We start from the raw sequence: 21,232 nt of genomic DNA, 5'->3' as shown, positions 1-21,232 counted from the left end.
CTAACAAGTTTGCCGGTGATAATAATAATAATTATTACTGGTACTTACATTTAATAATGTTAATAAAAAGTCTTTATATCTCCGAGACATTCCCTTCGATGCCTCTCCTGTTAGAGCTGCTCTCTCTGGTTCTGAGCTGCTTCTCACAGTTTTCTCATAAACCTCTTCAAGCAGACTGAGTCTCTGTGAGCTCTGAAAGTCTCTGTTTAAAACTCTCCAGCTCTCTGTTCTTCTCCTCCATCTGTCTGTTGAACTCTTCCTGCATCTTCATTTTTGAGGCCAAAATGTTTCTCTGGAGTTCAGGCAGGATGATCTTCATGAGGTTTCTCTCTGCCTCCATCCTGACCTCTCCTTCATAGACTTCCCTGATCTCCTCCATCTCCTGTTGGTGCCTCTCCTCCATCTCTCTCCTCTCCCTCTCTCTCTTTTCTTTCAGTTTCTTCACCTTTCCTTCCATATCTGTCCTTCGCTCTACCTCTCGTTTCAGCTCCTTCTCAAGTTCTCTCTTTTTCTCCTCATGCTTCTCTTCTTTCATCTTTCTCTCCAGTTCAGATATTTGGTCATTAAGTTGTCTGATGTCTCCTTCATGCTCCTGGATCACTCCCTCTATCTTTCTCAGAGAGTCCTGCACCTCCTTTTTTATTTTTTCCTTCAGTTCCATCTCCTCTCTGATCCTTTTCTCTTCTCTTTCCTTCAGGATCTTTGTCTCCATTGCTCTAATCTGAGATTCTGTCTCCAGGTAGATCTCACTGCTGTAGAATTTCTCTCTGCTTCCTTCCACCATCTTCTCGATCTTCTCCAGCAGCTCTGAGACCTGAGAACCATCTCCACTCTCCTCAATGTTGAGACAGTGAAACCTGTTCCCACATTTCTCTACAAATCTCAGGACCTCCTGGTTTCCTGCCTGGATAAACTCCTCAATGTTCTTCTTCTGAAGCTCATCAGTAACACTGAATATGATCATGGTGTTTCTCCAACATCCCTCTCCAAACATCTCCTCCATTTTCTCCAGCGTCCCTCTCTCCTCTCCTGTAGGCTGCTTTACAGGTATGACCAGGAGGAAGGCGTGGGGTCCTGGAGCAGACAGACGGACACAGTGTCCCACGTCCTGTCTCAGCTTCTCCAGAGAGAGTCCAGGAGAGAACCAGTCAGGAGTGTCCACCACAGTCACCTTCCTCCCAGCCACCTCCCCCTGTGTGCTCTCACTCTGCTGGGTGGATGTAGATGTATCTGTAGATGTATCAGCCTGGTTCCTCTCCTCTCTGCCCAGGATGGTGTTTCCTGCTGCAGTCTTCCCAGACCCTGTCCTCCCCAGCAGCACCAGCCTCAGTTCTGCTACAGGAACCGACACTGGAGAATGTGGACTAGACGATTCTCCACCCACTGAAAATGAACAAGAATGAATCATTTAATACAGAATCACTCCTGCATTATGGCGACGATGCTGTTCTCTGGAGTACGGTGGTGGATCTATTAATGATGAAATCTGGATATATCAAATCAAATGATACATTTAAGTGTCTAAATCCTCCTGCTGCCTCTCTTCATAGTCGTCTCTTTTACCCAAAACTAGTGTTGAGTTACACACTAAACACACAACAAGAATCATTAATCACTTACATGTTGGACGCTCTCCCTCCATACTGTTTCTTCTCCTGATTGGTGCTGCAGAGTCCTGAGTCGCTCCACTCACTAGGAAACATCAGAACCAGTCAGAATGAGAGAGACAGTCTTCAGAAGGTATAGTTAGACGGATGATATCATTAAAGTTCTGTTTTCTACACTATAACTAACCACTTTCACTGTTTAAATGACACTTCCTTACAATATCTGAAGAGTTGCAGCATTAAGTATCATTACAGTATATTTCATGTACTTACATACGAGTTATTAAGAATAGATTTACATGCGCACCTGCGCACTAGTTATGTGCAGCGCTGTCTATAATGTTTAAATAATATCTTTAATAGAGAATGTGACACCTTGTGAATTTCAGACTACACGCTTACTGGAGATGGAGATCTCGTTATTGAACACTTCACTGTGCAACAAATGAACAGGTGTGTTTACTTTTGTACCTCCTTCAATACTCACCAATCAGTCGAGCAGATTTCTCCATTTCCACTCTCTCATCTTCTGTCCATTCTCTGTCTCCCTGTGGAAGTGAATAAAACAGTGTGAAGGTTTTCTACATGACTCCATACCTATGTAAATAAAGTGTTAAATACACATGAAGTGTTTCTCTGTTCAGATCACTATGTGTGTGTGTGTGTGTGTGTGTGAGTGTGTGAGAGTCACTGAGAGTTGATATGTTCTGCCATGATGACGTCACACAGTATCACAATAAAGTAATAATAAAGACACTGAGAGCACTGCGTGTATTTTTCTCCCCAAATCTGACAGTTTGTTTTGTTTATATTTTCTTTTGGGGTGCCATTAATTTTGTCACATAGATTTTAAGAAAAAAGGTTTTTCTGTGAATGAATGATGTTCCTGTTGTAGGGAGTCTGCACAGATCCTCGAGTTAAACTGAATACGTCTTAAACCTTTTCTGTGCCACTTTAAATGGAATTTAAGACAAAGTTTGCAGATGAACTTCAACGGGGTGAAGGTCATCATTTATTCTTACATTTATTTACTTTATTATTTATTTTGTTCAAATTTCCACAAAGTCTTTACACATAGCAATAATAATAATAATAATAATAATAATAATAATAGCAAATTACTAACAAACAGTTCAACAGCTGAGTTTCTAGAACAATCAAATGTCATATTTTTTACCCGTAATAGTCAAGTTTTTACCATCACTGGGGCTGTTACCATGGTAACTCATTTACCTGTCACCGGGCACTGGCCTAATTGTAACATAATTTAATAATCTTTTTAATGCTGTTACCATCAGTAAGAGATTCGTGAAATAATAATATTTTATAACAGTTTACTCACCTGACGAACCTCGAACTCTTCATTAAGAGGAGGATGTGAGGGAAAAAATGCAAAGTAAGATTGTTGAGATGATTAAAAATGCAGTTATTTTCTGTAATGTTCTCTGTATTTGATCCTATAGTATTAGCTCTAAACGTTCTGTAGCTGTTCTCAAGAAGTCTGTTTTTATCCTGTACTGGCTTGTTTCTCTCCTCTTTCTGCTGACTTGAAAAAAAAAACCTCTTCAGGCTCTTTCAGTATTAATGCTGCAAGAAACAAATTCACCAGATCACTTACTTCTATTCTGTTATAATCTCTTTCATGCTCCATGATCCAGTGTAAACTCTCTAACTCACATCTCTCTCTGTAGTTATATACACTACAGTAATGTTAGCCCGTCTCAATCACTTTCAGAAGGAGTTACTGCTATGAAATCACATTCAAACAAAAACCTTCTGTGTTTGTGCAGTGTTTCTCCTCTAGAAGTCTGTCTTTCTCCTGAAGCTGTTTGTCTCTTTCCATTAGCTGTGTCTCTCTCTCAGTTAGAAGCCTCTCTTTCTCTTCAAGATGTTGTTTTTTTTCTGCTAACTCAGTTTTCTGTTGTTCCAGTACGATCATCTTGTCCTGTAGTTGTCTCTCCTTGTCCTGCAGCTCCTGTCCCGGTGTCTCCAGTTTATTTGTACTGGTTTCCAGTTCTTTATCTGTGTTCTTCAGCTGTGTTTCTTTCTCACTCAGCAGTTTCTTCATATTCTCCAGTTCTGTGTTTTTCTCCTCCATGTGTCGCTGACTGTCTTCTAATTCCTTATTTGTTTTGTCCAGTTCAGTTTTTATCTGTTTGAGCAGTGTCTCCTTCTCTTCCAGTGTCTTGTCCTTCATCTGCAGTGTTTGTGTATTTTCTGTCAGAAGTCTGTGTTTCTCCTGAAGCTGTTTGTCTCTTTCTACTAGTTCATTTTTACTGGTTTCCAGTTCCTTCCCCATGTTCTCCAGTTGTCTCTCTTTGTCCTTTATCTGTGTCTGATTCTCTTCTAATCTCTTACTTGTCTTTCTCAATTCCTCATTTATCTCTCTGAGCAGCGTGTCCTTCTCTTCCAGTGTCTTGTCCTTCATCTGCAGTGTTTGTGTATTTTCTGTCAGAAGTCTGTGTTTCTCCTGAAGCTGTTTGTCTCTTTCCATTAGCTGTGTCTCTCTCTCACTTAGAAGCCTCTCTTTCTCTTCAAGATGTTGTTTTGTTTCTGCTAACTCAGTTTTCTGTTGTTCCAGTACGATCATCTTGTCCTGTAGTTGTCTCTCCTTGTCCTGCAGCTCCTGTCCCAGTGTCTCCAGTTTATTTGTACTGGTTTCCAGTTCTTTATCTGTGTTCTTCAGCTGTGTTTCTTTCTCACTCAGCAGTTTCTTCATATTCTCCAGTTCTGTGTTTTTCTCCTCCATGTGTCGCTGACTGTCTTCTAATTCCTTATTTGTTTTGTCCAGTTCAGTTTTTATCTGTTTGAGCAGCGTGTCCTTCTCTTCCAGTGTCTTGTCCTTCATCTGCAGTGTTTGTGTATTTTCTGTCAGAAGTCTGTGTTTCTCCTGAAGCTGTTTGTCTCTTTCCATTAGCTGTGTCTCTCTCTCAGTTAGAAGCCTCTCTTTCTCTTCAAGATGTTGTTTTGTTTCTGCTAACTCAATTTTCTGTTGTTCCAGTATGATCATCTTGTCCTGTAGTTGTCTCTCCTTGTCCTGCAGCTCCTGTCCCAGTGTCTCCAGTTTATTTGTACTGGTTTCCAGTTCTTTATCTGTGTTCTTCAGCTGTGTTTCTTTCTCACTCAGCAGTTTCTTCATATTCTCCAGTTCTGTGTTTTTCTCCTCCATGTGTCGCTGACTGTCTTCTAATTCCTTATTTGTTTTGTCCAGTTCAGTTTTTATCTGTTTGAGCAGCGTGTCCTTCTCTTCCAGTGTCTTGTCCTTCATCTGCAGTGTTTGTGTATTTTCTGTCAGAAGTCTGTGTTTCTCCTGAAGCTGTTTGTCTCTTTCCATTAGCTGTGTCTCTCTCTCAGTTAGAAGCCTCTCTTTCTCTTCAAGATGTTGTTTTGTTTCTGCTAACTCAGTTTTCTGTTGTTCCAGTACGATCATCTTGTCCTGTAGTTGTCTCTCCTTGTCCTGCAGCTCCTGTCCCAGTGTCTCCAGTTTATTTGTACTGGTTTCCAGTTCTTTATCTGTGTTCTTCAGCTGTGTTTCTTTCTCACTCAGCAGTTTCTTCATATTCTCCAGTTCTGTGTTTTTCTCCTCCATGTGTCGCTGACTGTCTTCTAATTCCTTATTTGTTTTGTCCAGTTCAGTTTTTATCTGTTTGAGCAGCGTGTCCTTCTCTTCCAGTGTCTTGTCCTTCATCTGCAGTGTTTGTGTATTTTCTGTCAGAAGTCTGTGTTTCTCCTGAAGCTGTTTGTCTCTTTCCATTAGCTGTGTCTCTCTCTCAGTTAGAAGCCTCTCTTTCTCTTCAAGATGTTGTTTTGTTTCTGCTAACTCAGTTTTCTGTTGTTCCAGTACGATCATCTTGTCCTGTAGTTGTCTCTCCTTGTCCTGCAGCTCCTGTCCCAGTGTCTCCAGTTTATTTGTACTGGTTTCCAGTTCTTTATCTGTGTTCTTCAGCTGTGTTTCTTTCTCACTCAGCAGTTTCTTCATATTCTCCAGTTCTGTGTTTTTCTCCTCCATGTGTCGCTGACTGTCTTCTAATTCCTTATTTGTTTTGTCCAGTTCAGTTTTTATCTGTTTGAGCAGCGTGTCCTTCTCTTCCAGTGTCTTGTCCTTCATCTGCAGTGTTTGTGTATTTTCTGTCAGAAGTCTGTGTTTCTCCTGAAGCTGTTTGTCTCTTTCCATTAGCTGTGTCTCTCTCTCAGTTAGAAGCCTCTCTTTCTCTTCAAGATGTTGTTTTGTTTCTGCTAACTCAATTTTCTGTTGTTCCAGTATGATCATCTTGTCCTGTAGTTGTCTCTCCTTGTCCTGCAGCTCCTGTCCCAGTGTCTCCAGTTTATTTGTACTGGTTTCCAGTTCTTTATCTGTGTTCTTCAGCTGTGTTTCTTTCTCACTCAGCAGTTTCTTCATATTCTCCAGTTCTGTGTTTTTCTCCTCCATGTGTCGCTGACTGTCTTCTAATTCCTTATTTGTTTTGTCCAGTTCAGTTTTTATCTGTTTGAGCAGCGTGTCCTTCTCTTCCAGTGTCTTGTCCTTCATCTGCAGTGTTTGTGTATTTTCTGTCAGAAGTCTGTGTTTCTCCTGAAGCTGTTTGTCTCTTTCCATTAGCTGTGTCTCTCTCTCAGTTAGAAGCCTCTCTTTCTCTTCAAGATGTTGTTTTGTTTCTGCTAACTCAGTTTTCTGTTGTTCCAGTACGATCATCTTGTCCTGTAGTTGTCTCTCCTTGTCCTGCAGCTCCTGTCCCAGTGTCTCCAGTTTATTTGTACTGGTTTCCAGTTCTTTATCTGTGTTCTTCAGCTGTGTTTCTTTCTCACTCAGCAGTTTCTTCATATTCTCCAGTTCTGTGTTTTTCTCCTCCATGTGTCGCTGACTGTCTTCTAATTCCTTATTTGTTTTGTCCAGTTCAGTTTTTATCTGTTTGAGCAGCGTGTTCTTCTCTTCCAGTGTCTTGTCCTTCATCTGCAGTGTTTGTGTATTTTCTGTCAGAAGTCTGTGTTTCTCCTGAAGCTGTTTGTCTCTTTCCATTAGCTGTGTCTCTCTCTCAGTTAGAAGCCTCTCTTTCTCTTCAAGATGTTGTTTTGTTTCTGCTAACTCAGTTTTCTGTTGTTCCAGTACGATCATCTTGTCCTGTAGTTGTCTCTCCTTGTCCTGCAGCTCCTGTCCCAGTGTCTCCAGTTTATTTGTACTGGTTTCCAGTTCTTTATCTGTGTTCTTCAGCTGTGTTTCTTTCTCACTCAGCAGTTTCTTCATATTCTCCAGTTCTGTGTTTTTCTCCTCCATGTGTCGCTGACTGTCTTCTAATTCCTTATTTGTTTTGTCCAGTTCAGTTTTTATCTGTTTGAGCAGCGTGTCCTTCTCTTCCAGTGTCTTGTCCTTCATCTGCAGTGTTTGTGTATTTTCTGTCAGAAGTCTGTCTTTCTCCTGAAGCTGTTTGTCTCTTTCCATTAGCTGTGTCTCTCTCTCAGTTAGAAGCCTCTCTTTCTCTTCAAGATGTTGTTTTGTTTCTGCTAACTCAGTTTTCTGTTGTTCCAGTACGATCATCTTGTCCTGTAGTTGTCTCTCCTTGTCCTGCAGCTCCTGTCCCAGTGTCTCCAGTTTATTTGTACTGGTTTCCAGTTCTTTATCTGTGTTCTTCAGCTGTGTTTCTTTCTCACTCAGCAGTTTCTTCATATTCTCCAGTTCTGTGTTTTTCTCCTCCATGTGTCGCTGACTGTCTTCTAATTCCTTATTTGTTTTGTCCAGTTCAGTTTTTATCTGTTTGAGCAGCGTGTCCTTCTCTTCCAGTGTCTTGTCCTTCATCTGCAGTGTTTGTGTATTTTCTGTCAGAAGTCTGTGTTTCTCCTGAAGCTGTTTGTCTCTTTCCATTAGCTGTGTCTCTCTCTCAGTTAGAAGCCTCTCTTTCTCTTCAAGATGTTGTTTTGTTTCTGCTAACTCAGTTTTCTGTTGTTCCAGTACGATCATCTTGTCCTGTAGTTGTCTCTCCTTGTCCTGCAGCTCCTGTCCCAGTGTCTCCAGTTTATTTGTACTGGTTTCCAGTTCTTTATCTGTGTTCTTCAGCTGTGTTTCTTTCTCACTCAGCAGTTTCTTCATATTCTCCAGTTCTGTGTTTTTCTCCTCCATGTGTCGCTGACTGTCTTCTAATTCCTTATTTGTTTTGTCCAGTTCAGTTTTTATCTGTTTGAGCAGCGTGTCCTTCTCTTCCAGTGTCTTGTCCTTCATCTGCAGTGTTTGTGTATTTTCTGTCAGAAGTCTGTGTTTCTCCTGAAGCTGTTTGTCTCTTTCCATTAGCTGTGTCTCTCTCTCAGTTAGAAGCCTCTCTTTCTCTTCAAGATGTTGTTTTGTTTCTGCTAACTCAGTTTTCTGTTGTTCCAGTACGATCATCTTGTCCTGTAGTTGTCTCTCCTTGTCCTGCAGCTCCTGTCCCAGTGTCTCCAGTTTATTTGTACTGGTTTCCAGTTCTTTATCTGTGTTCTTCAGCTGTGTTTCTTTCTCACTCAGCAGTTTCTTCATATTCTCCAGTTCTGTGTTTTTCTCCTCCATGTGTCGCTGACTGTCTTCTAATTCCTTATTTGTTTTGTCCAGTTCAGTTTTTATCTGTTTGAGCAGCGTGTCCTTCTCTTCCAGTGTCTTGTCCTTCATCTGCAGTGTTTGTGTATTTTCTGTCAGAAGTCTGTGTTTCTCCTGAAGCTGTTTGTCTCTTTCCATTAGCTGTGTCTCTCTCTCAGTTAGAAGCCTCTCTTTCTCTTCAAGATGTTGTTTTGTTTCTGCTAACTCAGTTTTCTGTTGTTCCAGTACGATCATCTTGTCCTGTAGTTGTCTCTCCTTGTCCTGCAGCTCCTGTCCCAGTGTCTCCAGTTTATTTGTACTGGTTTCCAGTTCTTTATCTGTGTTCTTCAGCTGTGTTTCTTTCTCACTCAGCAGTTTCTTCATATTCTCCAGTTCTGTGTTTTTCTCCTCCATGTGTCGCTGACTGTCTTCTAATTCCTTATTTGTTTTGTCCAGTTCAGTTTTTATCTGTTTGAGCAGCGTGTCCTTCTCTTCCAGTGTCTTGTCCTTCATCTGCAGTGTTTGTGTATTTTCTGTCAGAAGTCTGTGTTTCTCCTGAAGCTGTTTGTCTCTTTCCATTAGCTGTGTCTCTCTCTCAGTTAGAAGCCTCTCTTTCTCTTCAAGATATTGTTTTGTTTCTGCTAACTCAGTTTTCTGTTGTTCCAGTACGATCATCTTGTCCTGTAGTTGTCTCTCCTTGTCCTGCAGCTCCTGTCCCAGTGTCTCCAGTTTATTTGTACTGGTTTCCAGTTCTTTATCTGTGTTCTTCAGCTGTGTTTCTTTCTCACTCAGCAGTTTCTTCATATTCTCCAGTTCTGTGTTTTTCTCCTCCATGTGTCGCTGACTGTCTTCTAATTCCTTATTTGTTTTGTCCAGTTCAGTTTTTATCTGTTTGAGCAGCGTGTCCTTCTCTTCCAGTGTCTTGTCCTTCATCTGCAGTGTTTGTGTATTTTCTGTCAGAAGTCTGTCTTTCTCCTGAAGCTGTTTGTCTCTTTCTACTAGTTCATTTTTACTGGTTTCCAGTTCCTTCCCCATGTTCTCCAGTTGTCTCTCTTTGTCCTTTATCTGTGTCTGATTCTCTTCTAATCTCTTACTTGTCTTTCTCAATTCCTCATTTACCTCTCTGAGCAGCTTGTCCTTCTCTTCCAGTGTCTTGTCCTTCATCTGCAGTGTTTGTGTATTTTCTGTCAGAAGTCTGTGTTTCTCCTGAAGCTGTTTGTCTCTTTCCATTAGCTGTGTCTCTCTCTCAGTTAGAAGCCTCTCTTTCTCTTCAAGATGTTGTTTTGTTTCTGCTAACTCAGTTTTCTGTTGTTCCAGTATGATCATCTTGTCCTGTAGTTGTCTCTCCTTGTCCTGCAGCTCCTGTCCCAGTGTCTCCAGTTTATTTGTACTGGTTTCCAGTTCTTTATCTATGTTCTTCAGCTGTGTTTCTTTCTCACTCAGCAGTTTCTTCATATTCTCCAGTTCTGTGTTTTTCTCCTCCATGTGTCGCTGACTGTCTTCTAATTCCTTATTTGTTTTGTCCAGTTCAGTTTTTATCTGTTTGAGCAGCGTGTCCTTCTCTTCCAGTGTCTTGTCCTTCATCTGCAGTGTTTGTGTATTTTCTGTCAGAAGTCTGTGTTTCTCCTGAAGCTGTTTGTCTCTTTCCATTAGCTGTGTCTCTCTCTCAGTTAGAAGCCTCTCTTTCTCTTCAAGATGTTGTTTTGTTTCTGCTAACTCAGTTTTCTGTTGTTCCAGTACGATCATCTTGTCCTGTAGTTGTCTCTCCTTGTCCTGCAGCTCCTGTCCCAGTGTCTCCAGTTTATTTGTACTGGTTTCCAGTTCTTTATCTGTGTTCTTCAGCTGTGTTTCTTTCTCACTCAGCAGTTTCTTCATATTCTCCAGTTCTGTGTTTTTCTCCTCCATGTGTCGCTGACTGTCTTCTAATTCCTTATTTGTTTTGTCCAGTTCAGTTTTTATCTGTTTGAGCAGCGTGTCCTTCTCTTCCAGTGTCTTGTCCTTCATCTGCAGTGTTTGTGTATTTTCTGTCAGAAGTCTGTGTTTCTCCTGAAGCTGTTTGTCTCTTTCCATTAGCTGTGTCTCTCTCTCAGTTAGAAGCCTCTCTTTCTCTTCAAGATGTTGTTTTGTTTCTGCTAACTCAGTTTTCTGTTGTTCCAGTACGATCATCTTGTCCTGTAGTTGTCTCTCCTTGTCCTGCAGCTCCTGTCCCAGTGTCTCCAGTTTATTTGTACTGGTTTCCAGTTCTTTATCTGTGTTCTTCAGCTGTGTTTCTTTCTCACTCAGCAGTTTCTTCATATCCTCCAGTTCTGAGATTTTCTCCTTAATCTGTTCAGTGGCATTTTGAAGTTTTTTATTTGTGTCCATTAACGCTTCACCTCTCTCAGAAAGAGTCTTCTCATTAGTCTCTAAACGTTCTTTTAGAACCGTCAGCTGTTCATTTTTCTCCTTTAATTCTTTTTCCTTCTCCACAAGTCTTCTCTCCTTTTCCTCCACTTGTGTTCGTGCCTCCTTTATCTGTGTGTCTTTCAGTTTCAGTTGTTGCTCTCTCTCCTGTAGAGCTCTGTCTCTCTCCTGTAGAGCTCTGTCTCTCTCCTGTAGAGCTCTGTCTCTCTCCTGTAGTGCTCTGTCTCTCTCCTGTAGAGCTCTGTCTCTCTCCTGCAGTGCTTCAGTCGACTTCTTTAGTTTTGCATTTCTATCTTTGAGTAGTGCGTCTTTCTTCTCTATGATTTTCTCTCTGTTTCTCAGTTCTGTGTCTTTATCCTCTATTTCTCTTTTACACTCCTCTAGCTGTTGCTCTTTATGTTCCAGTGATTTAGACAGTTTCAGCTCAGTGTTTTTTAGCTCTTCTTCAGTTTTTTCCAGTTTTCTGATGTTTGTTTTAAATTCACGATAAAGAATTTTTTCATCTATTTTATATTCTGAAATAAATAAAAGTGATAGTTATTAGTGAATAATGTGTGGAGAAAGAATGCTATTTTCAGAAAAAAATATAATAAAAAAAATCCATATAATATAATATAATTAAAGAATGAGTTTTCTTCCTGTCTCTTTACTACTATAGAGCAGATTTGTCTGAATTTATTAACAAAAATAATGAATTTGTTGGAGTCTGAATGATTTCTTGATTTTCCTGCTGTGTGATTTCCACACCTGAAATATTCTGATTATTTATTGTAATAACAATAACCTTGAAATTCATGTTTTCTACACACAATTACACACAAAAACAATGGCATGCAGTGTGAATTCTTTACACCTCGATAAACTTTCTGTACGGTGTGTAAATAATATCTTTAATAGAGAATGTGACACGTTGTGAATTTCAGACTACATGCTTACTGGAGATCTCGTTATTGAACACTTCACTGTGCAACAAATGAACAGGTGTGTTTACTTTTGTACCTCCTTCAATACTCACCAGTCAGTAGAGCAGATTTCTCCATTTCCAGTCTCTCATCTTCTGTCCATTTTCTGTCTCCCTGTGGAAGTGAAAAAAACAGTGTGAAGGTTTTCTACATGACTCCATACTGTATGTAAATAAAGTGTTAAATACACATGAAGTGTTTCTCTGTTCAGATCACTGTGTGAGGTGTGTGTGTGTGTGTGTGTGTGTGTGTGTGTGTGTGAGTGTGTGTGAGTCACTGAGAGTTGATATGTTCTGCCGTGATGACGTCACACAGTATCACAATAAAGTACTAATAAAGACACTGAGAGCACTGCGTGTATTTTTCTCCCCAAATCTGACAGTTTGTTTTGTTTATATTTTCTTTTGGGGTGCCATTAATTTTGCCACATAGATTTTAAGAAAAAAGGTTTTTCTGTGAATGAATGATGTTCCTGTTGTAGGGAGTCTGCACAGATCCTCGAGTTAAACTGAATACGTGTTAAACCTTTTCTGTGCCACTTTAAATGGAATTTAAGACAAAGTTTGCAGATGAACTTCAACGGGGTGAAGGTCATCATTTATTCTTACAGTTATTTACTTTATTATTTATTTTGTTCAAATTTCCACAAAGTCTTTACACATAGCAATAATAATAATAATAATAATAATAATAATAATAATAATAATAATAACCATAATAATGACACCAATAATAATAGCAAACTACTAACAAACAGTTCAACAGCTGAGTTTCTAGAACAATCAAATGTCATATTTTTTATAATAGTAATAGTCAAGTTTTTACCATCACTGGGGCTGTTACCATGGTAACTCATTTACCTGTCACCGGGCACTGGCCTAATTGTAACATAATTTAATAATCTTTTTAATGCTGTTACCATCAGTAAGAGATTCGTGAAATAATAATATTTTATAACAGTTTACTCACCTGACAAACCCCGAAGTCTTCATTTAGAGGAGGATGTGAGGGAAAAAATGCAAAGTAAGATTGTTGAGATGATTAAAAATGCAGTTATTTTCTGTAATGTTCTCTGTATTTGATCCTATAGTATTGGCTCTAAACGTTCTGTAGCTGTTTTCGAGAAGTCTGTTTTTATCCTGTACTGGCTTGTTTCTCTCCTCTTTCTGCTGACTTGAAAAAAAAACCTCTTCAGGCTCTTTCAGTATTAATGCTGCAAGAAACAAATTCACCAGATCACTTACTTCTATTCTGTTATAATCTCTTTCATGCTCCATGATCCAGTGTGAACTCTCTAACTCACATCTCTCTCTGTAGTTATATACACTACAGTAATGTTAGCCCGTCTCAATCACTTTCAGTTACTGCTATGAAATCACATTCAAACAAAAACCTTCAGCTTTTTAGCTCTCAGTATCAGTGTGTAGGTCAGATTTCTGTGTCTGTATAACACTACTGACAAACTAGACTCCAGCGTGATGGACGTTCTGCAGCGATCACAGTCTGTGGTGTTCACTACACTATGCTCATGATGCTCATATATCTATGTGCTATTGCACTCTGAACACACAGCACAGTCTAATCTATTTCATCTGCACAATAAATATATTATTCATGGAGCATCAACACATCACCAACACAGAAAAGTGTTTATACTCACCTGATCCTGCCCACTGTGAAAGTAAATAATACAGTGTGAAGATTTTATGCATGAAGTCAAATGTGAATTGTTCCATGTGAAAATGTGAAAGTAACTGTTACTCTGGTTAAAACACAGCTGATGTGTGTCTTAATAAAAAAGAGGAAAACTAGACAACAATCAGTCATCACACACAGTAAATCTGTAGAATGTAGCATTGTGCTAATATACCGCTAGTTCCCCTTAAGGAACAGAAATATCTTGTGATTTATTGGAAAATACTATTTTCTGATAAACGCATGTATTTACCAATATACAGTATGTCAGTATATGTGCATTTCCCCCTGTGGATTTTAAATCTATAGTTCAATATTTTGTAATATATCTATGTGTTATTGTAGTACATAAAGGAATATACAGAATATCAGACTCCCACTTCCTTTAATTAAAACACAGACGTGTATCAATGTAAAAAACTGAACAGATAACAGAATGATGTGCTTTGCTACTGCCTCGTCTATATATCGGTTACGACAGCATATGATGTGTCGCAGTAGACTTGGGAAGATGCGTGATCTCCTTATGTCTGTCTCTCTTTCACTCCCAAATCCCTCTCTCCTATTATGGAAGTTTTTATAAATGAAGGTAAGGACTTCTGTTCTCAGTTCAGTCAGGTTGTCTTTATGCTGTGTGCATTAACATGGCTTACTTCTGTTAGCTTAAAGAGACTAAATGCTAGGCCGAGTCAACTCTTCAGTGCTTCTTAAAATATGCTGTGATTGTTACGCAGGGCAAGTGATGGCAATGATTCTGTCTACAAGCACTGAAAACTGTTAAAGCTATGATTTATGTTTATGGTGAAGCGTCAGGAAATGTTCTGTTACTGTTCATTTCAGGAAGAACACAATTAGGAGTCACACCTTATGAAAATAATCCAAAAAGGTGAAATGGTCCTTGGATATTCGCACAAAAGACCCCTGTTTAATCCAGAGGAATCCTGGGAAATTTGGTGATTTTATTGGTGTATGATTTCGAATAAGATTCTGATGGAGTCTGGCAGTGGTGTGTGTTATATGTTACATGTCTGTTGTGTCTTTTACTCGACATGGTAAACGTCTCTGCCTACGTTATTGCAGTGCAGTGGGATTACGCACAGGAGCATTGTGGGAAAGAAACTGGCTGATGGAAGTGGAATCTCACTGACTGATCAGAGTCCTTCACGTAAACATGATCTGAAAATGCTTTTTATCTTTCTATTTCATTCCTGGATTAAAATGTAATATATGTGATAAGTTTATAAAATATCAGCCGCTACCATTAGTGTGAAGTCGAGTTATTTACTTACCCATGCTGAAGGTGTCGTGTAAAACAACAGAGAGAAATGTAATGTTAGATAAAATACAGAGAGAAAAACTCATGATTTACAGTCAGAATCGCTGCTAAACAATCTTCACTCTGTGCTTTCAGTTCAGCTACAATTTTAATATTTTTATCAAACATAACAACAGATAGTGAATCATTATAAATAGTTTATATTTAAATCATTAAATTCTTCATGGAGTGTTTTCCTCCGTGCAGTAACACATATCTGTGATCAACTGTTGAATAAAACACTCCATATGAAGTGAAAATGCTGAGCATCACCATATTTTAATCCATTTCTATTTGTATCAGGGGAAAATAAAGACAAGTTCTACTCTTCCATAAATGTCCATGTCTCCATGGTTCACAGAAGTGCTGCTTTGATTTGGATCATGAGCGCTTTTCTTTTTTCTTCACACTTTCCTCTTTTCATCACTCTGCTACAGCGTAGTCTTTGTCTCATCTGTCCATCATCTACTTTTTTTTTATCAAACTGTAAAATCTGCTCCTTTGCTCTTGAAGTGTATCTGTGTGTTTATCTCTCTATTGGATGAAGCCTCTGAGGTCATGAAGGTGGAGTTTTGTTCTTTGTCTCAGAACTCTACAGTCTGTCACTAATGTTTATGTTGAATTGTTTTACATGGTGTATTTTCATCCTGTTTAAAATATTGGAGTTGATTTGATCATCAATGTGACTCTCACAGTTACTGAGTACAAGGTAAAAGAGCAAAACCGCTCACTTTCAACAAGAGCTTGTCTTTTACCTAGCGTTAGCCGGTTAGCTCGCACCATGGCTCTGTCTGATTCTGCAGCAATCTGATCTCCGATGTCGCAGTGTAACTGTGCTCATTCTGACTGCGCTCATTCAAACACAGCACACAGTCTACAGAACAAACTCGCTGCCTGATATTAGCTAGCTTTGTGTGTTGTCGTGGTTCTCAGTGCTAGATGAGGCAGTGATCTAGTCTGTTCTACTGGATGTCCAGTAACTGTAACAATCTAAAGGACACATTTAGTGTGTAGTTTAATTTCCTCTCTGATGGAGAAATGTCTCTGATTGTTTCAGTTTAAACTGATATCGAGCCCATCTCTGATTAGTAGCTCCATTACATCAGATTGTTCACTAATGAGTGTGTGTGTCTTTTGTAAAGACACCTTCAGCTTTTTAGCTCTCAGTATCAGTGTGTAGGTCAGATTTCTGTGTCTGTATAACACTAATGACAAACTAGACTCCAGCGTGATGGACGTTCTGCAGCGATCACAGTCTGTGGTGTTCACTACACTATGCTCATGATGCTCATATATCTATGTGCTATTGCACGCTGAACACACAGCACAGTCTAATCTATTTCATCTGCACAATAAATATATTATTCATGCAGCATCAACACATCAACATCACAGAAAAGTGTTTATACTCACCTGATAGTGCCCACTGTGAAAGTAAATAATACAGTGTGAAGATTTTATGCATGAAGTCAAATGTGAATTGTTCCATGTGAAAATGTGAAAGTAACTGTTACTCTGGTTAAAACACAGCTGATGTGTGTCTTAATAAAAAAGAGGGAAACTAGACAACAATCAGTCATCACACACAGTAAATCTGTAGAATGTAGCATTGTGCTAATATATAAGTTTATAAAATATCACCCACGACCGTTAGTGTGAAGTCGAGTTATTTACTTACCCATGCTGAAGGTGTCGTGTAAAACAACAGAGAGAAATGTAATGTTAGATAAAATACAGAGAGAAAAACTTATGATTTACAGTCAGAATCGCTGCTAAACAATCTTCACTCTGTGCTTTCAGTACAAAGATGTTCAGCTACAATTTTAATATTTTTATTAAATATAACAACAGATCATTTCCTCTCTGATGGAGAAATGTCTCTGATTGTTTCAGTTTAAACTGATATCGAGCCCATCTCTGATTAGTAGATTATCAAACTTACTGAAATGATGAATCACGATTTAATTCATATTTGTACAAGCTGCTGCGTTTAGGCCCTTGTGCAGGTGTGTAGCAGAGTGAAAACAGACGTACTGTTTATTCAACTAAAATGAACTTCACTCCACATTAGCACCCTGTATACTGAACCTCATACTGAATACTGAGTGTGTGTTTCATGCACTGAGATGAGAAGCACAGATGATGATGTTGAGTTTATGCAGTGTGGAGATCAGGAACACTTACCTGTCATCAGTACTGTAATCTCCTCTGTTCTGTCTCCATCAGTGACCTGACACAGGTAATCTCCTTCATCTGACCATCCACAGTCTCTCAGCTGTAAGGAGACGTTTCCTCTCTCCATCTCCTGAGTGAACAGACTCACTCTGCCCTCGTAACCTCTCCCCCCTGTCACATGTCCGTTCTTATAGACACAAACACAGCGTGTCCCCTTAAACCACCGGATCTCCATGTTAACAGCACTGATTTCAGGAGACAGACGACACGAGAGAGTGACAGCGGAGCGTTTATACTCCTCTGTACCACTGGAACGAATGAGTTTAAACTCATCTGTGTAGGAAAACACACACACACACACACACACACACACACACACACACACAATTACTTTACTCGAAAATAAATAATAGTAACACATATATTTCTGGAAATGTAACTTACTGCGTGCAGCCGCCATCTTTATCTCTTTCTGTAGGTTCAAACTAATAAAATCCTAAACACACAGAGGAAGAGAGAGTCATCCTTTTACACAACTTACCTCACACTAATACATGGTTAGAAAGCACAATTCCACAGTGTATTCTGGAGGATCAGTTTAACAGGTTACTGAGTCGTTGGTGACTAACATGTATTTTAGCATGATGCTAACTCCTCTTACCTTTTCGGTTCCTCAGATATAAACAAATCTGCTGCTTTAGCTGAAGTGTGTCCACATTTCAGAGCGGCTCATATTCAGTATTTTGGCCTCATTACAGTTTAAACACCGTGTGTAAAATCTCCCCCCTGTCTACACGCACAAATACATTCCTCCTGTTTTAGTCTGTTACAGCAAGAAGTGTAATGGCTACTTTCACTTTCACCTTCATTACAGAGAACTGAGAGAGAGCTCCGCCCCTTCACCTCTGATAACCCCGCCCCCTGTGCTCAGCATTATTAGCTTATTATTATACATGTATGTCCTGAACAACAACAACAACAACAACAACAATAATAATAATAATAATAATAATAATAATAATAATAATAATAAATATTTACCCAGGGTTAACCAAAGTTAATACCTTAAGAAACTACTTAATTCTAAGTCCAGATTCTCAGTTTGCTACATACTGGACCCTGGTATCACATTTATAAATTTAGTATTCATGTCTCTTTCTTCATCATTATGCTGTCTGTCAGTCTTATATATATATATATATATATATATATATATATATATATATATATATATATATATATATATATATATATATATATATATATATCAACGCAGGGCTGCTCAGGGCTTCTGTAGAGTGTTGGATGTGGAGTTCTAATAAGGCTGTGAAGGATGTCAGTAGACCCTGCTCCATGGGATATTTTCACTGTATAAATTCTACATTCTGCCTTTGTGTTATCTTTGTTATTAAAATTCATGTATTAGATGTATTAAAATGGAGAATGTTATCTCACGTGAATCATCACACGCGCTCAATACAGTCAGTGCATGGCGTGGGCGTGGCCGAGCAGTGTGGCGACAAGATTATTCTGTCTTGAACTCATTTACAACAACAACAACAACAACAATAATAATAATAATAATAATAATAATAATAATAATAAATCGGCTCTCAGACGGGAGGCGGCTCCCGTCGTTCACTTAAAAGAGTCGGCTCAAAGAATCGACTCCTTCGCGACGACACATCACTAGTATCGAATACAGATTAACAAAGGTGAGTTTAAAACCACTCAAAACGATCTGCTAGCATGGGTGTAACCACGCATTCTTTGAGGGGGGGGGTCGTGTCTATATATATACATACATATATATATATATACATACATATATATATATATATATATATATATATATATATATATATATATACATATACATACATATATATATATATATATATATATATATATATATATATATATATATACTTATGCAGATGGATTGTGTCATCTGTTTGGAGCTGTTTGAATGCAATGAGGTTTTAGAGAAAACGTTGGAACGCCACTTTAACATACAGAACAAATAGTTGAATTGAATTCTGATTGTACCTACTGCACTTCTCACTGTATGAATTTCAGATGCACATGGTTTTAACCAGTGCACGAGGGGGAAGTTATAGGAAAGATAAAACAGCAAGAGGACTGGTCTCTGCACTTACAGGCAATGATGGATAATTTTTTTTTTTTATCTCTCAGATTATCTCTGACAATGGCTCAGCGTTTGTTTAAAAAACAGTGTTACAGTAACTGTGAATAAATTAAAATTTTGAAGTGTTTATCACCCTCAGTCACAGGGAATAGTGAAAAAGGTAAGTGGTACCTTAAGGCTAAGCTTAACACAATTTGTGCTGACTCTGAACTCCTTTCGGTAGATGCTCTACCTCTTGCACTAATGACCTATCACATGCAGACTAACAGAAATAAGCATCTTACACCGCATGAAATGCTTGCGGGTCGACCCATGTCTGTGCCATATCTGAGAGGTCCTTATGAAGGGCTTCCGCTGGAGGAATTGCAGATGGAGGGCATATATGCCATAACTAACTGCTATGTATGACTATCTATAATAGATATCTAACTGCTATCTATTCACAGGAACACAGCTTGGGACTGAGAGAGGAAACAGAAGTTCCTTGTCCAGTGACTCCTGGAGAACAGGTGTATCTAGGGGTGTTCGAGCCCAGAAGCGAGGGGCCATACAAAGTGAGCACCTAGATTAAGACCTATGAGAAAAGAGGATCAGGTGATCGAAGGGGACATGAGACATGAGAGAGGGTCTAAATGAAGGTAAGGGAGAACCAATGGCAGTCTCAGGCGATGGCAAAGGAGAAGGTCAGTCAGGGGTCGTAGATCACTAGTTAGTGTAAATGAAGGGACTGGATAGTGAGATTACTCTCTCAAGCTTGGTGGGACTTAGTAAGTCCCAGAGGGGGGAAAATATATTAAATATTTATGACATGTAATCATTTTGAATTATTAAGCATAATCCAATAAGCAATATTAGTTAAAAAGCAGAATCTATATGTATAATCAATAGTTAGAAGCATAATCTAAATCCATAGAACAACGTTTGATCGAGTTATAGTCTGAGTGTGTATTGAGTTGGATGAACTCTGTGACTTACTGTACAATAGTTGTTCTTTCTGTACCAGCCTGTATCCTCCTCCACAGAAGCAAATAACTTATGCCTGATACCAATTAACGACTTAGAATGAGGTCTAAAAGGCGAGTGTGGATCAAGGTCGGGACACACAAGCCTGTGTGAAACCTTTTATGAAAAAGAAGAAACCATGACCTCATGAAATCGTGTGGAGAAAAAACAACTAACTGCGCACGTGCCACAAATTTAAGATAACACATAGACGTGAATATTTAATTGTGGCAAAGAAGATTGGTCTGTTTTTAATGAGGAAAGGCAAAACCCCGCCTAAGATGGATACGCTTTGGAGGAAGGTATATAAAATCCTCTGTGTGCTTGCATAATTCGGACTCTCTGCAGACTGTCACACTTTATTGGTTTTCTATAAAGTTTATTTACTTTTTGACATCTGCCAAACTTTCTGTCTCTTTGTCTTGGGCTAAAAATGTGGATTTATCCACAACAATTTCCTCAGCTGGAACATTTGATGTTTTCTATGTTCTATTGTGAATAAAATATGGGTTTATGATCTTTGCAAATCATTGCATTCTGTATTTATTTACATTTTCCACAACGTCCCAACATTTTTGGAACTGGGATTGTGTATATATATTTGACAAGATGACTGCTGATCTGCAGTTGAAATAGGATGCTTTTCAACATAAATGGACACTACCTGAAATATTTGTTTTAAAGGAAATAGTTTGAATGAATGTTAACATATAAATTCCACAGTGTATTCTGGAGGATCAGTTTAACAGGTTACTGAGTCGTTGGTGACTGACATGTACTTTAGCATGATGCTAACTCCTCTTACCTTTTCGGTTCCTCAGATATAAACAAATCTGCTGCTTTAGCTGAAGTGTGTCCACATTTCAGAGCGGCTCATATTCAGTATTTTGACCTCATTACAGTTTAAACACCGTGTGTAAAATCTCCCCCCTGTCTACACACAAATATATTCCTCCTGTTTTAGTCTGTTACAGCAAGAAGTGTAATATCTACTTTCACTTTCACATTCATTACACCTCTGATAACCCCGCCCCCTGTGCTCAGCATTATTAGCTTATTATTATACATGTATGTCCTGAACAACAACAACAACAACAACAACAATAATAATAATAATAATAATAATAATAATAATAATAATAATAATAATAATAAATATTTACCCAGGGTTAACCAAAGTTAATACCTTAAGAAACTACTTAATTCTAAGTCCAGATTCTCAGTTTGCTACATACTGGACCCTGGTATCACATTTATAAATTTAGTATTCATGTAAATTCATGGAAATAGTTTGAATGAATGTTAACATATAAATCCTGCACATGTGCTATGTGGACATTTTCTGTTAGTAGGCTGTCAGCCCCCACCCTTTTTCTCTCTTTTTTTACT

The 21,232-nt window shown here is 38.8% G+C and overlaps 2 protein-coding genes across 3 annotated transcripts; both read right to left on the bottom strand.

Moving 5' to 3' along the window:
• Positions 1 to 14: 14 nt before the first annotated feature.
• Positions 15 to 14,226, bottom strand: LOC128603191 (trichohyalin-like). 2 transcript variants are annotated; one of them, XM_053617447.1, is made up of 7 exons: positions 12,477 to 14,226; positions 11,561 to 11,621; positions 3,381 to 11,060; positions 2,950 to 2,966; positions 2,095 to 2,155; positions 1,621 to 1,692; positions 15 to 1,383 (listed from the first exon to the last, which is right to left on the bottom strand). In XM_053617447.1, the coding sequence occupies exons 2-7, from the start codon at positions 11,583 to 11,585 to the stop codon at positions 167 to 169; spliced, it is 9,072 nt and encodes a 3,023-aa protein (XP_053473422.1). In that variant the 5' UTR covers positions 11,586 to 11,621; positions 12,477 to 14,226; the 3' UTR covers positions 15 to 166. The 2 variants fall into 2 exon arrangements, with proteins under 2 accessions (XP_053473422.1, XP_053473423.1); XM_053617448.1 differs by lacking the exon at positions 12,477 to 14,226 and having other exon boundaries at positions 11,561 to 11,697.
• A 1,477-nt stretch (positions 14,227 to 15,703) lies between these two features.
• LOC128603244 (butyrophilin-like protein 1) lies at positions 15,704 to 17,538 on the bottom strand. Its single transcript, XM_053617554.1, has 4 exons — positions 17,354 to 17,538; positions 17,137 to 17,188; positions 16,702 to 17,025; positions 15,704 to 16,200 (listed from the first exon to the last, which is right to left on the bottom strand). The coding sequence occupies exons 2-4, from the start codon at positions 17,150 to 17,152 to the stop codon at positions 16,184 to 16,186; spliced, it is 357 nt and encodes a 118-aa protein (XP_053473529.1). The 5' UTR covers positions 17,153 to 17,188; positions 17,354 to 17,538; the 3' UTR covers positions 15,704 to 16,183.
• Between the last annotated feature and the right edge of the window lie 3,694 nt (positions 17,539 to 21,232).

Source organism: Ictalurus furcatus, chromosome 28 (assembly GCF_023375685.1).
Source record: "Ictalurus furcatus strain D&B chromosome 28, Billie_1.0, whole genome shotgun sequence".
NCBI classification, from domain to species: Eukaryota; Metazoa; Chordata; class Actinopteri; order Siluriformes; family Ictaluridae; genus Ictalurus; species Ictalurus furcatus.
The sequence above is the reverse complement of the archived record's forward strand: the minus strand, read 5'-3'. Positions and strand labels throughout refer to the sequence as shown.